Here is a 16,689-nt window from a genome sequence, read left to right on the forward strand (position 1 = left end):
TTACTAAATAATATGAGATACGTTAGACATGTCTTAAAGTTTAAATTTGTCACGGGATAACATGAATATGTCTTAAACATGACTATTTAAAAATTACTATATTCTAGACAAAAAACCATTATGAGTGCACCTGTTATAGTCATTTTTAATTGAAAATTGTATAGTTGAAGATTTCCGTTACTTTTATGCAGAATTTATGTCGTCTATATATTTGACTAATAATATGGACTTTCTTATTTTATCAACAATATACGATATATGTCAGACATGTCTTAAAGTTTAAGTTTGTCATGAGATATCTTGAACATGTCTTAAAGATGAATCTTTAAAAATAACTATTATAGACAAAAAATATTATGAGTGCACTTATTATAGTAATGTTTTAATTAAAAATAGTACAGTAGAATATTTTCATTACTTTTATGAAGAATATAAGTCGTCTATATATATGAGTAGTAATATGGACTTTCATATTTTACTAACCAATATACGAGATACGTTAGACATGTCTTAAACTTTAAGTTTGTCACGGGACGGGATATCTTGAACATGTCTTAAAAATAAATATTTAAAATAACTATATTATAGACAAAAAGAATTATGAGTGCACCTGTTATAGTCATTTTTAATTGAAAAATGAATGAGTCTTCTATATATATATATGACTAATAATACGGACTTTCATATTTTACTGACCAATATACAAGATATGTTAGACATGTCTTAAAATTTAAGTTTGTCACGGGACGGGATATCATGAACATGTCTTAAAAATGAATATTTAAAATAACCATTATAGACAAAAACCATTATGAGTGCACCTATTATAGTGTTTCTTACTTTAATTATACAACAATATATATTTTCCATGATGATATATAATGTTTTTGAATTGTAATTCTAGAATTTTAAATAATTAAAACCCGTGCGAAGCATGAATAATATATTAAATATTTTATATTGTCTTTACTTTTGTTTCATACTTCATGAAAAAAAAAATCATACGAAAGTCAATTACTAACATCGTTAATGTTTATAACATTCTACTTATAATAATCATTTCCGTATTTACGATTCATCTCTTCAAACATTTTCAAATAACTAAGTTTCAATTTTCATATAAGGTTTTTTCATTTTTATATGTCGTTAATTTTTTCAAAATTATCAAGCAATTTCAACGCACGGGTTCATAACTAGTTTTTTTAAAAAAAAATAGATTAAGGTGAAAGTTGAAAAAGACAGATGACATCACACTTCTTCTTCCTTCCAACCGATTCCAGTCATTTGGAATTAATTGGAGGTCAGTCAGGTCATGTGCTCCACGCTGACAGTTCATTCACTCTTGCCAACCAACTTAGGTGTACTTACTTTTATTTTTTGGTAAACCTAAGCCCTTAGGTGTGTACTTACTTTATTTAATTTAAACACAAGTAATAATAATAATAATAATCAATATTTGTTCAAGTCAAAAATAGTAATAATAATAATATTTCTTGAACAAAGCTTAGCTGTTCATTATTTTTTGGGGTTTTCAATCAATGGGTTTGGTTCAACAATTGACCTCTGTTGACTGGCAACAACAATCCTACCCTGCTTTTCAGGATTTCTTCCTTCTTCCTTTCTTTGCTTTCTTATTTCCTTCCCTTCGTTTCATTCTCGACAGGTTCATTTTTGAGGTATTCTATTATCTATATCAAACTTTTTTTTTTCTATATTATTATTATTCACTTAACTTTGCTGTTTTAATGTTTTGTCTTTATATGCTCTTTCGAACTTTTTTAAAAAATAATTTTGTAATGTTCTGTGAATCTAGTTAATCTATAAGGTGTTAGTTTTTTTTTTTTTTTTTGAACGGCTCTATAAGGTGTTAGTTGAATGGTACGAGCTTTAACTTTCTAACTCCGAGAGACGTGTTGTTGGGAGATAGTTTGTAATTGTATTACTCTTTCGAGAACAAGAACTTGAGTTTCATTTTTGGAGTCCCCTATTTGATAAGTTGTCCAAAGTTCAAACCCTGAGTGTGTTTGGACGAAGGAATATTTCGAGGTAATATAATTTTTTGAGGAGTTCAAATTTTTCTTTGTAAAATTTACTTTACCTCAAAATATTCCTTCATCCAGGGTGTGTTTGCGAGTTGGGTTTTGGAGGGTTTTGATTTTTTAAGAGAAAGGTTTTGGAGGGCTATGTATATATTTTTATATTTAATAAAATTTGAAAAAATCACATGATACATGAGCATAAAATATCATGTTCTTTTAATTTTTTTTAAAAAAATATCAAAATGTATATCAAAATATAGACGTAGCCCTCCAAAATTCTCCAAAAACCAATTGGCAAACATACCTTAGGAAAAATGACCCGAGCCATATGGATGCTTGTTAAGTTAAAATAATCCTTAGCAAATAATCAGAAGTGAGATTTTGGTTAGACCTGTAGAAGGAATTGAAATTTTTAAAGGTTTCATTGTAGGAATAATATGTTTAAAATAGAATTTTTTTGAATGATGTTTAAAATAGAAATGAACACTAACCATTCATATTATGACTATCCAATATCACACAGTTTTTCCCTTAAATATATTTTATCAGTAAAATATCCAAATTGGTAATTTTGTTCAATTTCACTCTATTTTATCCTATTCCCTCCCTTACCCCTTAAATTAAGTTGTAAAACCAGTTAGTGAGTTACAAGGACATCATCATGTCTAACTAGAGAAATAATGAGATATTAGGAAATCATTCTGTTCATTTCATAGATCGTAGGTGGAAGGGGAGAGGCTTTGTAAAGCGAGAGATGCATTGAGAACTTAACGTTGAATCCGTGAAAGTAACTGACAATGTAATTGTGTCGACTGTGAAATTTTAGATTTAAGACACCAAGTGGGTGGATAAATATGCTGAGGAATTGCACAATGATGCATAATTGAAGTTAGAGTGTGAAACTAGGTTGGTTTTATTGTAGATAAGACATGGAAAGAATGATTTTTCGATGTTTGAATTGTTGGAAGATTGGATCATTGTGTTAAAACTTGTCATAGAAAATAAGTATGTAGACACCCCAAACCAGCGGTACATGGTGTGTGGATCATTTCATGTCAATGGCTATTTCTATATAAATCTTCTGTCATAGTGCTTTCTCTATAAGGATTGACTCACCTTATAAGCTGCTAAGAGATGTGTGCTTATATGCAAATAATAATGGTTGTTTATTGTCCATGTGGTGTGGAACCATGACATGTTTTACGGCTAATATTGTTTTTTCATTTTTTCCCTAATTTTTCTTTACACTGTAATGATGCCTAAAGTATACCTGTACTTATATGCATACATTTATCAATTTTTTGTGGATATTTTGATTTTGTTTAATCAATCAGAAGTGAATGGAATTTGCAGAAAGTAGCTAGACGGTTGATTTTTGGAAAAGGACATGAGGGGCTTGATTATAAGACAGATGATAGGAGCAAAAAGATTAGGAAATTTAAGGAATCGGCATGGAAATGCATTTATTTTCTATCAGCAGAAATTTTTGCGTTGTCTGTAACATATGACGAGCCTTGGTTTACTGATACAAAATACTTTTGGGTTGGGCCAGGGAATCAGATATGGCCGGATCAAAAGATTAAGTAAGATTGTTATTTACATTAAATGCCAAATTGTTATTGTTTTCCGATGACTTTAGTAGTCAACATAAGTTGGTTCATTAAATAGTAACGATTTACAACTTTCAGATTGAAATTGAAGGGACTATATATGTATTGTGCTGGCTTTTATTCATACTCCATACTTGCTTTAATATTCTGGGAAACAAGACGCTCGGACTTTGGCATTTCGATGACACATCATGTTGCGTCTCTCAGTCTCATTGTGTTATCCTACATTTTTAGGTATGGATATTGTGTTATTTGAAATTACATCACTATTTTATTTTGATATTTTCACTTTGTATTTTTTTGCTTATTTGTTCAATACACTCAGGTTTGTTCGAGTTGGATCAGTTGTTTTAGCTCTTCATGATGCTACTGATGTGTTTCTGGAGATAGGGAAAATGTCAAAATACAGCGGTGCTGAAACAATTGCTAGCTTTGCATTTATTCTTTTTGTTTTGTCTTTCACCATACTGCGTTGCATTTACTATCCATTCTGGGTTCTTCGAAGTACAAGGTTTGTCTTACATCAGTTCCCAATTTACATTTTGTTTTCCTTCTGTCACCTGTTAAAATTTCTGACTTACATTTAAAGGATGACTATCAGCTTGTTTGCGGCGTTAGTAGTTCGTCATCAATACTTCGTATTCTGAAAAACATAGCCCAGTATTGATTAACTTCTAACTTCTAGAAGCTGCGTAATTAAAGTAATTAAGTTATTGTTCTTCACTTACAAAAAGTTTCTTATAAGCTTATAAATGTTCATGAAAAATTTATCCGAATCTGTGAAAAATTAGTTGCAAAAGATAATTCCAACTTATACAAAACTAATGTTTAGAAAACTTTTGCAGCTATGAAGTTGTTGTCGCTTTGAAATCGGAAATGAGTTGGGTGGATGCTACAATATATTATTATGTATTTAATACTCTTCTATTCTGCTTGCTTGTTCTTAATATATTTTGGTGGGTGCTCATGCTTCGGATGCTTGCTGCTCAAATCCGCGCAAGAGGAAAAGTTAGTGAAGATATTCGATCTGGTAAGTTGAAAGATTTGTTACATATATGGCTTTCTAACATGACATTGATTTTGTGTCAAAAAAAAAAAACATGACATTGATTTGAAAAGATACCAGTTGCAATAATTGATTCCTCTTGGAATCTATATGGAGTCAAATAAACAATTTGGAGCATACTGCATACCTATAGCTATAGACATGCGCGCGCACACACACACATGCATACCAAATGTAACGAGTGAGAAGGAGAGGTTATTTATGTGAGATTGGGAGAGATCTTGACCGTATAATTATATATGGATGGTCAATACTGTCACATGATCACTTACACGATCACATTACTTTTTAAAAATGTTACATGATTTTTACTTTAATATTTTCTTAATCACATTCATGGTTATACTAATGGTTATGATTTACTAAATTAATTCACTTATGAAAAAGCTCTCACTTGGTACATCCTCCACACGCACAATATACATATGTTTGAAGCGAACTGGATTTCCTGCAGTAAACTGCAGCACGCAGTAACTGATCAGAGCCGTCCGATTTCAAATCTGCGTCCGATTTCAAATCTGCGTCCGATATTGCATTGCAGTGTAAAACTGAGTCTTAATCTGAACTGTTCAATTTAATACTAATGGCTGCGATTTAGTATAGCACGAAACTGTGTGTAATATCTACAGCAGGGAATCTAGATCCATCTTTGAAGTAGTAGTGGATGCAATAGAAGGGGATAGACAATGATGTTGATGTATTATATGATGCAAAACATCAGAAAATATCACATTTCATTCAATCGATCTTGATGCGGAAGACCGATCTACATAGCTACAGTTTTAGCAATGGCTTTGGTCCATATAAAGTTTAACTAGTTGTTCGATTGTAAATGGCTGCTCTTTACATTTTCTTTTATATGCAGATTCTGAAGATGAAAATGAACACCAAGAATGAGCATGAAAACAAGATTGAGTATCGTAAACGTTGTGAAATTGTAGGAAGAGTTGGATATATGTATTGGATTCCAGGTTAATATTTATGGATTAGTTATATAGTATTTAAAATTCACTGCGTCAGAATTACCATTATCAATTTTTTTTTGGTAGGTATCATTATCAATATTTTTTTACCGTAAAGTGCTTATCTCATTTCATTAATCATAATATGGTAAATAAATACATTAAGCATATCAATAAAATTAGGGAAATTAGCTAGCAATATAGCCGTCCTGGTAAGCCTATGAGCAACTTTATTTCCTTGTCTCCTAATAAACTTAACATGAGAGTTCACAAGAGTAAAAAAAAAAAAAAAAAAAAAGCTAAAATAATTTTACAATCACATAAGATAGCACGCACCAAGATCAATATGTTGCAAACTCTTCATGTTATCATGTCATGTATATACTGTTTCATTTAGTTGAATGAGATCAGAAGTTCATTATATCATCAATTGCATATTGTTTTGGAAAATTTCTACCGTTACATTTACTTTTTAAATTAATAGCTAAAAAAACTATTTTCTATCATTTGAAAAATTATAAAAATTAAATATTATTTATGAAAATTGTTAGCAAAATAAAATTTAGTTTTTTTGAGTTTTGGTAGAACATATTGAGTTTTTATTACTCATAATAGAAAATATTGAATGTTTTTTTTTCCATAAAATCTAAAAAAAATAATACAATGCTTATAAACAATGTTTTTATATGATGAAATATTATTTTCTATTAACATAAAAAAAGAAGCATCCAAGGCTACCCTCCAATATATAGCCAAGAAAAAAGATGTGGTTCCTGGAGATAGATACTATTACTAACTCAGTCAAGATTGACATCACACAAACAGCTCCAGAACATGCACCTCAAAATTCAGGTACTGCAGAACCTCTTTTGGTTGAGTTTCATGACAGCCCGATGTCTTTGGTTACTCAAAAACCAATCACGACTGACGTTGTTTCGGTTGTGGACAATAACAGTCCAAAAACACATGCGTTGTTTCGGTTGTGGACAACTAACAGCCCAAAAACACATGCTACAACTTCGACTTCCTTTAGTATGGCATTGCATAATGTTCGGGATGAGATTGTGCGGGCTGCGGGGGGCATTCACAAGCAAGATGTGATTCTTGACGGAAAAAACTTGGCAAATGAAAACCATTAGCGTGTATTACAACATTTTTTTGATAAGCTGTATTACAACAAATTGATGAGCAGGTGGTGACACAAACACAAACCATTGATGATGAGATTAGTGAAGATGGCGAGGAGATAATTAATATATATTTGGAAAACTAAAGTTTTTATTTTTTAAATTTTTTTGGTACATAACATATTAATTTTTTGTGTGCATAATATATTAAATTTATTGGAAAGAGAAAGTGTGTGCAAAAATAAAAAACAAATTTATTGGTGATTAAAATAATGGTATAATAGGAAGATAATGCGCAAAAATACACTTTCTTAATTTCTTGTTTTTTTTTTTTTTAAAACGATAAGTAATTTGAAACGGATGGAGTACTAACAATTTGCTTATAAAAAAAAATAAGACTAAATTTTTTTTTGACTAAATTTTATAATACTAAATTAAAATTTGAGATATTTGTATGCACCAAAAACACTTATTTAACTCTTAAATAAATACGCAATACATGTCATACTCATCCTTGTAAAATATATTTACACTTGATCGATCCAATTATAGAATGTTAAACGGTGCTCCAGAATAATGGTTAAAAATTAAAGAAACAAAAATGAAAATAAAAGAAAAAGTTAAGTAGAAAATATTATTTTTAAAAAATTTAAGTAGAAAAGATTACTTTTTAAAAATTCAAGTACCATTTTCTTATTGATTAAAAAAAAGTACGATTTTCTTATTATTCACATAAAATAAAAAATAATGGTCTTGATCAAAATAAAATAAGGAAAATGCTAAACAGTGTCCCCGGGGCACTAGTTAAGGATACAAATATATAAGTTTTATCTCGTAAATTGTGCATTCAATGTTTTAATGATGTGAAAAGTTATTCTCTCTCATCATTAACTTTATCATTTGTTTCCTTTTTTAGTATGCTTAACTAGTGCCCCTGTGACACTGTTTAGCATGACCCATAAAATAATGGTAACATTTGAATTTTTTTTCGGAATAATAATAGTATTTTTTTTATACAATAATGATATTCCTTGTGATCCTTAATATAAAAAGAAGTTCATTTTTTTAAATAATGTATCTAAAAAATAAATTTCTTTTATATTTAGAACCACAAGGAATAATAATTTTAAAGAAGTAACAATTCGGAAACTCAGTGTCCTCCTCGATCTCCTAGGTCTGAAGAGCGGCTGCAAAGAAACAGCTTGTGCACAAAGCCATCCCCCATAACCCCAAACAAACAAACCACAGTTTGTGTGATTCATTCAGTGAAAAAATAGAACAGAAGCTAACAAAAAATGGAAGATGTAATAACAGAAGCAGCACCACCATCAAGATTACTAGAAGAAGACCTAAACAATTTCACACAACCTTCTCCACTTCTTCCTTCACCTTTTCTCCTCTTCCGCCACCCTCAACAACCCCTTAAACCTAACCTCCTCATCATCGCTATCTCTCCACCTTCTCTTTCTCTTTTCCACAAATTCCTCACTCCTCAAACCCTAACCGCCTCACTCATCCTCCCTGAACTCCCGTTCTCCAATCCTAACAAACATACCCTCGACATTCACTCTCTCTCCTCAAACATTCTCATCGCCGCCGTTCGCAGTCCTATTCCTGATGTTCGTGCTTATGCCGTTGCTGATGTTCTTCTCAGCGATAAGATCCAACCGGAGTCGGTTATTATTCTTGATTCTATTAAGCCGATGAATCACCGCGGGATGCTTTCGTCGGATGAGGCGGTGGCTTTTAAACTTGAGAGCTTTGCTGAAAGGAATGTGGATGGAGAGAAGTTGTTGGATGGATTGGAGTATTATCCATCTGGAAGTGTTGTTGATGGTCTTGGTGCTGCTATTCTTGGGAGATGTCAGATTTTGAAAATTAGGGCTGGTTTGTGTGTTTCTTGGCCTCAATTTGATTCATCTGTTGTTTTTTTGTTGAAGGATTTGCTTCGTGGTTTGAGAGAGTTTGATTTTGGTTTGAGTGATGATGAGGTTTTGAAATTTGGGAGGAGTAAGGATCATGTTTTTCAATCTCACTTGTATATTTGATTTTTACTTGTTATAATGTGACTGGCTCTTTAGAATGTTATTCTGGATGATTTCAATGTTTTGATTTTTATGTTAATTTTGGATGTTTGTAGCTAAGCTTATTTGAGAAAATGATATAATTCAATGTAATCGTAAGTGTCGGTGTCGAACACCAATGTGTGTCTGACACTTAAACATATGGCTAATATGAGGAGTGTCTGTGCTTCGTAGGTTCATTATAACAACTGGTTTTGGATATCAAAATTGCCTTGTGATTCATGTGATGCAATAATTATCTAATGTTATGGTGGATCTCTGTTGCTGTTGAAATCACTATATTTGTATTGTTAGGTCAATTGCTTGCAAAGTTTATAGGTTAGCTAACTCAAGTTATGTTATGCTCTTTCGAATTGAATGTTGCCTCAGTTGTGTTTTCATTTTGAAACTACTGGCTGGTTGAAATTGTGACTTTGTATTGTGTGATGATACTGTAATTGTGATTGCTGTTAATGTATTCTGCATCAAGCCGTGCTTGTGGGCCACGTGGCCACAGCGTGATTATAAAGGCAATGTGCTATGATGTAATTTCTTTTGAGGACATGCATAGTATAGTCTAAACAAATATGCAATATCCTGAACTATGGGAAGAGATTCTATGGCTAATGCCTATGTTAGTTTCAATTTATAATAATCTTTTCCTATGATTGGGTAACTATTACAATAGGCGATGGCTATAGGCTATAGCAATTGGCCGTGGATTCATTTATGTGATATATTTGTATTGTTAGGTCAATTGCTTGCATAATTTATAGGTTAGCTAATACAAGTTATGTTGATCTTTAGAATTGAATGTTGCCTCAGTTTTGTGTTGTCATTTTGAAACTACTGATTATTTTCATTGAGCATGAACAAAGGATTGAAATTGTGAACTGTTTTGTTTGATTGCCACTGTAATTGTGATTGCTGTTAATGACTTAATGTACTGCATCAAGCCATGCTTGTGGGACACATCGATACGTGGCCACCGCACGATTGTAAAGTCAACGTGATATCCTAATCATAACCAGTAGATATGATTGATGCACTTTATTTTGAGGACATATGTATAGGTCTAGTCCAAACAAATTTTGTTAGTTCATCATAGAACAAAACTTTCTTTTGATGCTACTAAAGTTATTGTAGATGCTAGTAGTCAATGAATCATGGTGATTGAATGATAGTAGATATGGAAGACAAATGGACAATGACTATAATAGCTGTGTTGAAATGTAGTTTTCTTACCATCTCTTGACACTGGTGGTGTTTATTTTTATAAGCAATGACTATAATAGCTGTGTTGAATTTTTTTTCTTCTTTCTTTTCGATCCCATATTGACACTCAACATCCTTTTACTTCTGTTTTTAATAAAAAGTAAAACTTCTGTTCATAAAAAAGAGAGTAGAAGTAGAACTTCTAAACTCAAGTTGGGTTAGTGTTGCTTGATGATGACCTGTTAGCAGCTTATTGCTGACACTGTCTCCGTGGCCGTGAGCATAGTTCAGTTGATATATGCAAGGCTAAGAGTTTAAACTTTGAACACTTCACTTATTTGTGGAATTATATTCACTAGGCTACTTAATAGTAAAAAAAACACTTATTGCCATGGCTGAGTAAAATATGTTAAGTTTTAGCCAAATTTGCATTCTTGTCACGAAGTATCTAGTTTTGATCTGTCTTCAACATTAACACAATACAATCTAGATGGAAATGGGATTAGAAATAAGGGGGAAATGGGTTTATATGAGAGAAAGTCAATAATATGGATGAGAAATTTGTAGATATATGGTATATATTCTTGCACGGATATATAAAGATAATATAAAACCTTAATCGTGCACTTCAAAACCATGGTTGAATTTGTATTAGATTTTTCTTTCTTATGTAAAACCTGCAAGAATTTGATGAAGTCCATATGCAGTCTTATTCTTGGAGGAAAAAACAAGGCTAACATGCAAATTGACATCATATAAAATTATTACTATTTGACGTGTGGAAATGTATCATACTGTTAAAGATGACTTTTTGGTAAGCAAAATTAAATTGATTTCTATATCATAAATTAAATTAAGCTGATGTAATGCTTGGTGGTAACCTTAAACCTAACCTATTCAACGTAGGGCTGTTGAAACCAATCTCAAAAACGACAGAAAGATGATAACAAAACATGCAAATAATTTTTTTGCAACATTTCATACCCTGATGGATTCACAAAGGAAAATAGTACAATAGTAAGAAAAAAATTTATAAGGTATCTTCTGCGTACAACTATTCAGACAAATTATTCGAGCTATAAGTGAATAGGACCGGAAAATGCGGCAAAACTCTCCCTCGAGAGAATCTAACATTTCTGTATTCTCATGAGTGAATTTGAACTCAGAACCTCTGGTTAAGCTGGAAGAGATCTCTTACTATCTCAAGGCATCTGACTAGCACATTAGTAAATTTCATTCATAGTAAAAAACTGAAAACATAAACATAAAGTGAAAATTAGCTGTTATTTGTTATTGGTTTGGTGACTGGCCTTAAAATAAATTATTAATTAGTTAAATTGTACATGTTGGCACACAACTTATAATCACTTTTTTCTTTAGCTATACCTGTGTCTTTCTTTCTTTGTGTGTATCTGTGTGAAGAATGTTACTTTTCGTTTAAGAACACTCACCAACTAGGCAATGTTAGTTGCATCTTCTCTTGACTATTGGAAACAATTTTAAGAAACACTGAATAAGCCAATGCATGGAAAAAGTCAAAGGTGCAACACTACACTTCACAGCACTTATTATATAATCTCTTATTCCTATCTATCTCTCCAACCCTGCATTCTTCTAAAACTAAGCTCTAATAATACACTAACAATGGATTCTTCATTTCTTTTGAAATTTTTCTTTTTACATATTGTTCTTTTGTTTGGCTGTTTTGGTGACAATAGATTGTATGCTAGTGAGCCTCAACTAACACTTGATTACTATGCATCAACTTGTCCTACTTTGTTTGATATTGTTAGGAAAGAAATGGAATGTTCGGTGCTTTCTGATCCTCGTAATGCAGCTTCGATCGTTCGGCTTCACTTCCACGACTGCTTTATTCAGGTCTCAAAAATAGCTTTCTTTCTCTTGTTATTAGCGTTTACATGTTTTTTTTTTGTTTTGAAAACTCGGTATCCGGCCTAAGGACCGACTAATTCGAGGGGACCAATCCCACCGCCCACTTGCGGGGGGCCCGTTTAAAGCCAGAGTTTTATGCTTTGTATGGTCTAGACTCGATTACCAAAATTGGCACTGGGGGGAATCGAAACTGAGACCTTGAGAGGAGCACGCTCCAAGGTCCAAGCCAACACCACTTGTGTTTTCATGTTCATAAAAGTACTAATGAAACGAGATATTATGCGTTCAGGGATGCGATGGATCGATCTTACTTGATGATACATACACACTTAAAGGTGAGAAGAAAGCAGCTACAAACATCCACTCTTTAAAAGGCTTTGAAGTTATCGATAAAATCAAGAACTTTGTTGAATCAGAGTGTCCCGGAATTGTTTCTTGTGCTGATATACTAACTATTGCAGCTAGAGATGCTGTGATTCTGGTAAAAGATACAATGCCTTCAACAAATTATTAATCTTTTTCTTATAGAAGTTATTAGAGTTATGACATGTCTTTGTCCAAATTTCATTTCTTGTAGGTTGGTGGACCATATTGGGATGTTCCTGTTGGAAGGAAGGATTCTGTGACTGCAGGTTTTGAACTTGCTAACACCAATCTTCCAACTCCTGACGAGAGCCTCGTCTCTATCATTCCGAAGTTTTTTTATCAAGGCCTATCAGTCACTGATATGGTAGCTCTAGTTGGTATGTTCTTATTCTTGTTATACAACTTTGAGAAACAAAAAACATTTTTTCCTTCACATTCCTTTCAGATGTTGAAAACAATCATATGAAAATATGGCACAATTAACCAAATAAAGTTTTGAATCAAAGAAGGAAACCACTGATGATGTCATGAATTACGTTATGAACTATAATTTTTCTGATGTAATTCAGTGAAAATAACTAGTTATTTTAGATGTAGTGTATCTTATCTATTATCACAGACAAGTTCTACAATGAACCACTTAGATATGTGGTCCATTGTGGACCAACACTTGAAAATCTATCGGGACTCAACTACGGCTCACAGTGCTTGCCAGAAATAGAAGTTCATATTTCTGTTCATCCAATTGAGTGAGACGGTGACTTGATTGTTACTAGTTCGAAAAAATATGGAAAAACGAATGAGTGCCTCAAAACTCAATTCATATTTGTTTTTCTTAGTTTTTGCCGGACAGACACTCATCAAGTCACCATGTCGTCACCTATGAGGACAAAGATGACCGTGAATTTCTACTTTCGAGGGCAACATCTATCGCTGTTGGTATTTTATGTGTAATTTTCAAGTGTCATTTATCAAAGTGGTCCACCTTAGAACCTGCCCCTTAACATGGCATGTTCTACAAGACATTACATTTCAGTTTGATCATAGGATTCCTTGATCTGCTATGATCACTCTAGCTAGCATATTAACATTAGTGAATAGAGATGGCAAAGTTTATGTTTGAAGAATATTGTTTTACACAAATTAGTAGGTAGGACTGCACTTTTGCAAAAATAATCCTTACCTAGGCTAAGAGAAAAACCAACGAAATTGCATTGAATCAATAATCGAAATATGAATATTTTGACCACTTCTTCATCTTGCCTTGCAACAAAAGTCAATAACTGGTTTCAAAAGTAATTTTTAATAAACCTTTCTGCATACAGCATACTATATGAATTTCTAACAACAAAGTATGCAGGATCCCACACCATTGGCATGGCAAGGTGTCAGAATTTTCGATCAAGAATATACGGAGACTACGAATCAACTTCCATGAAAAATCCAATCTCAGATAATCAGCTCAACAATCTGAAGTCTATTTGTCCACCAATTGGGGGAGGAGACAATAACATAACAGCAATGGACTACGTGACGCCTAATCTTTTCGACAATTCTTTCTACCAGTTACTGTTAAAAGGCGAGGGAGTTCTTAACTCGGATCAAGAAATGTACTCGAGTGTGTTCGGAATTCAAACAAGAGAGCTTGTCAAGAAGTATGCAGCAGATTCTTTGGCTTTCTTTCAGCAATTTTCAGATTCAATGGTCAAAATGGGAAATATCACAAATTCAGAAAGCTTTGTTACCGGAGAAGTTAGGAAGAATTGCAGATTTGTGAACACATAAAACTTTCATTTTGTGTTTTATGTATCTTTTGTTTGTTTCCACATACAAAGAACCACAAATTTTATGTATTTCAGACATAGCAAATTGATACAATGATATGTCATATATAAGTAAGCAATTATATATTGAACAAATGAAGTAGAGCGATTATATATTGATTTTGAAGTAAAGAAAAATATTGAATTTTAGAATGATAGTTTATGTAGCCAATGTTAGTTTTCCTTACAGATCATACATTTCAAAGATTCAGATCTAATACATAACCTAGTTCATGATCTTGATGGTTAAGCCCTATGATGAACTATTAAATAAACTGCAGACACATTGAAGAACTTTGAGTTGAAATCTTAAGTCAATTTGGGTTACAATCAAGAACAGATCTTTATGTGTGAACTCAACTTGTACTTTTTGTGATGCACGTTTCATTCTTAACAAGTCTCGATAAATGCTTAACAGCACAAGTGTTTCTGATTGTCGAAAACCCAGAGCGGTATCAAAAGATAGTCTCTAACAAGGGACAATTTGCAAGTATGAACTGTATCAAACTCCTTGCATGTTTAAACCTAAAACCAATGCCAATTTTCACCGTCCGAAGTTGTTCAAGGCAACACCCACCGCATTCCAACTCCTCTGGTTGGCCTGTCTCGTCTCCAAACATAAGATCTATGCATACTTACAATTGGAAATAACAAATTTTAACATAAATAAATATCGGATATTGGACCATCATTCAAAATGCAGCATTGCTTATCTTTCAAAGATGCAATGAAAGTGTACGACACACTATACAGTCTTTAAGAGATCGAACTATGAGGCCATGGAAGCTAGACGGTGCAAATTTGTGTAGCTAACATAAGGGCCACAATTTTATCCAACTGAAAAATAACAAAATGGACTTTAAGATGTTGTTTTCTAACCTTATAGCAAATTAGCAATATGTTTCCATAACAAGCCTCTGAACTTCTTCAAAAAAAACAAGCCTCTGAAGTTTTGATCAAACCAGATACCCTGACAGTCTCATTCTCTACTCGATGATCCACGAGTGTAAGATCAATCAAATTCTTTGCATTTTTCAGACTAATTGACTTGACGTTATCTTCAAATTTAATGTGCATGACTTTGAGTGTAGGAGCAGGTAAATCAATACATTCTAAACCAGAACATAATGAAATTGTGAGCTTTTTAAGTAACTGGCAACCAGAAATAAGACTCTCAAGTCCACCAAACTCAAATGTAACTTGTTCTAACTGAAGGTCAAGCACTCTCTTAAGGCCACAAAAATTAGGTGGAACTCACAAGCTCAAGATCTTTAATGTCACTCTTTGACAAAAACAAAATTGCTGTGTTTCAAGTGTGAGTGATTAAGTTCCACATCCGCTATGAATGGGAAAAATGTTGGATTGATAAGAGAGAAAAACCAATGGATGATTGCAACTTAAAGTGGATAAGTGGGATGATTGCAAGGATCATAACGTTTTTCTTTTATTGCAAGGATCAATATCTAAACAAATGTGTCATTAACAGAAAAGATGATTACAACTTTTCCACTTGCATTGAACCATATGTTTCTCATTAACCCCCAATTCTGTTATTTGGTTATGCATAGTTCTCATTCTCAATGGTTACTTTGCCCTATGGACTATGGTCCTTATGCTCTTGGTTCTTGAACTATAATATCATATTTTATCACTCTGGACTTCTTATTATATTTTCTTGTTTTCTTCATGTAGTGATCAAATAAAATAATATGTTGTTAACGTCCTACGTACTCACTATTGAAGGCATTCATTACAAGCTCTACAAGGTTGGATTTGTTTCGGTTGGATTTTCCTGTTTATATCATTGTCATTTTCTCATATTGAGGATAGGTATATTTTCATCTGGTACGCTTGTGACAGAACCAAAGATAAGTAATTTACCCGCCACTAGTCTTAAAATCACTTAGCAGCAGTTATTCCGGTGGATGTTGTCTTGTGGAATAGGCCAATGCACAGGGCTGGTAGAGTTGGGTGAGATGCTCTGGTGTCAGGGTATCTGATAGCATGTCTAGTGCTTGTGAGAACTAACTTGCCATAACTATATATCCTAAGACACTCCTTAGTCCTTCCTTATCAAAGGAATGGAAAATAAACTAAGAACTAGCTAGGCTCAGCAATCCTAAGACACATATTATCTCTTCCTTATTAAAGAAATTGAAAATAAGCTCGTCATAAGATATTATTCGAGCAAACCACTTTAAGCAGTTCATGCAGTCATATGATAACCAAAGCATCAACTGGTAATGCATCAACTGAAATAATACTATTAACAATTGGCTACCACAAATATTAATTGTAACTTAGAAACATTGATCATCTCAAATCTGTGCACATACCAAAGAGGCTAGTAATACTAAATAACTTCAGCTCAACAATTTCGACAGTTGGGAAAGGGAGAGAAAGAACCTTCCAAGCAACCAAACCCCTACATATATACTTTAATATCCCAAAACATTCAGCAGTAATAATCAGATAATAAAAGCTAATACATACGAGAAAAGGACATAATTCTATACTAAGCATCT

The 16,689-nt window shown here is 32.7% G+C and overlaps 3 protein-coding genes across 5 annotated transcripts; all 3 read left to right on the forward strand.

Annotated features, from left to right (window-relative positions):
* Positions 1-1,189: 1,189 nt before the first annotated feature.
* On the forward strand, positions 1,190-5,768 carry LOC123911608 (ASC1-like protein). 2 transcript variants are annotated; one of them, XM_045963064.1, is made up of 6 exons: positions 1,190-1,676; positions 3,393-3,622; positions 3,728-3,883; positions 3,975-4,160; positions 4,495-4,679; positions 5,103-5,572. In XM_045963064.1, exons 1-6 carry the CDS (start codon positions 1,539-1,541, stop codon positions 5,291-5,293), a joined length of 1,086 nt encoding a protein of 361 aa, XP_045819020.1. In that variant the 5' UTR covers positions 1,190-1,538; the 3' UTR covers positions 5,294-5,572. The 2 variants fall into 2 exon arrangements, with proteins under 2 accessions (XP_045819020.1, XP_045819021.1); XM_045963065.1 differs by lacking the exon at positions 5,103-5,572 and adding an exon at positions 5,581-5,768 and having other exon boundaries at positions 1,327-1,676.
* A 2,170-nt stretch (positions 5,769-7,938) lies between these two features.
* LOC123911610 lies at positions 7,939-9,143 on the forward strand. The gene has a single exon (XM_045963066.1). The coding sequence runs from the start codon at positions 8,100-8,102 to the stop codon at positions 8,850-8,852; it is 753 nt and encodes a 250-aa protein (XP_045819022.1). The 5' UTR covers positions 7,939-8,099; the 3' UTR covers positions 8,853-9,143.
* Positions 9,144-11,448: 2,305 nt separating this feature from the next.
* On the forward strand, positions 11,449-14,320 carry LOC123911611 (peroxidase 11). Of its 2 annotated transcripts, XM_045963068.1 has the most exons (5): positions 11,488-11,623; positions 11,876-11,960; positions 12,265-12,456; positions 12,553-12,718; positions 13,702-14,320. In XM_045963068.1, the coding sequence occupies exons 1-5, from the start codon at positions 11,604-11,606 to the stop codon at positions 14,124-14,126; spliced, it is 888 nt and encodes a 295-aa protein (XP_045819024.1). In that variant the 5' UTR covers positions 11,488-11,603; the 3' UTR covers positions 14,127-14,320. The 2 variants fall into 2 exon arrangements, with proteins under 2 accessions (XP_045819023.1, XP_045819024.1); XM_045963067.1 differs by having other exon boundaries at positions 11,449-11,960.
* The last annotated feature ends 2,369 nt before the right edge of the window (positions 14,321-16,689 follow it).

Source organism: Trifolium pratense, linkage group LG2, assembly GCF_020283565.1.
Source record: "Trifolium pratense cultivar HEN17-A07 linkage group LG2, ARS_RC_1.1, whole genome shotgun sequence".
NCBI lineage: Eukaryota > Viridiplantae > Streptophyta > Magnoliopsida > Fabales > Fabaceae > Trifolium > Trifolium pratense.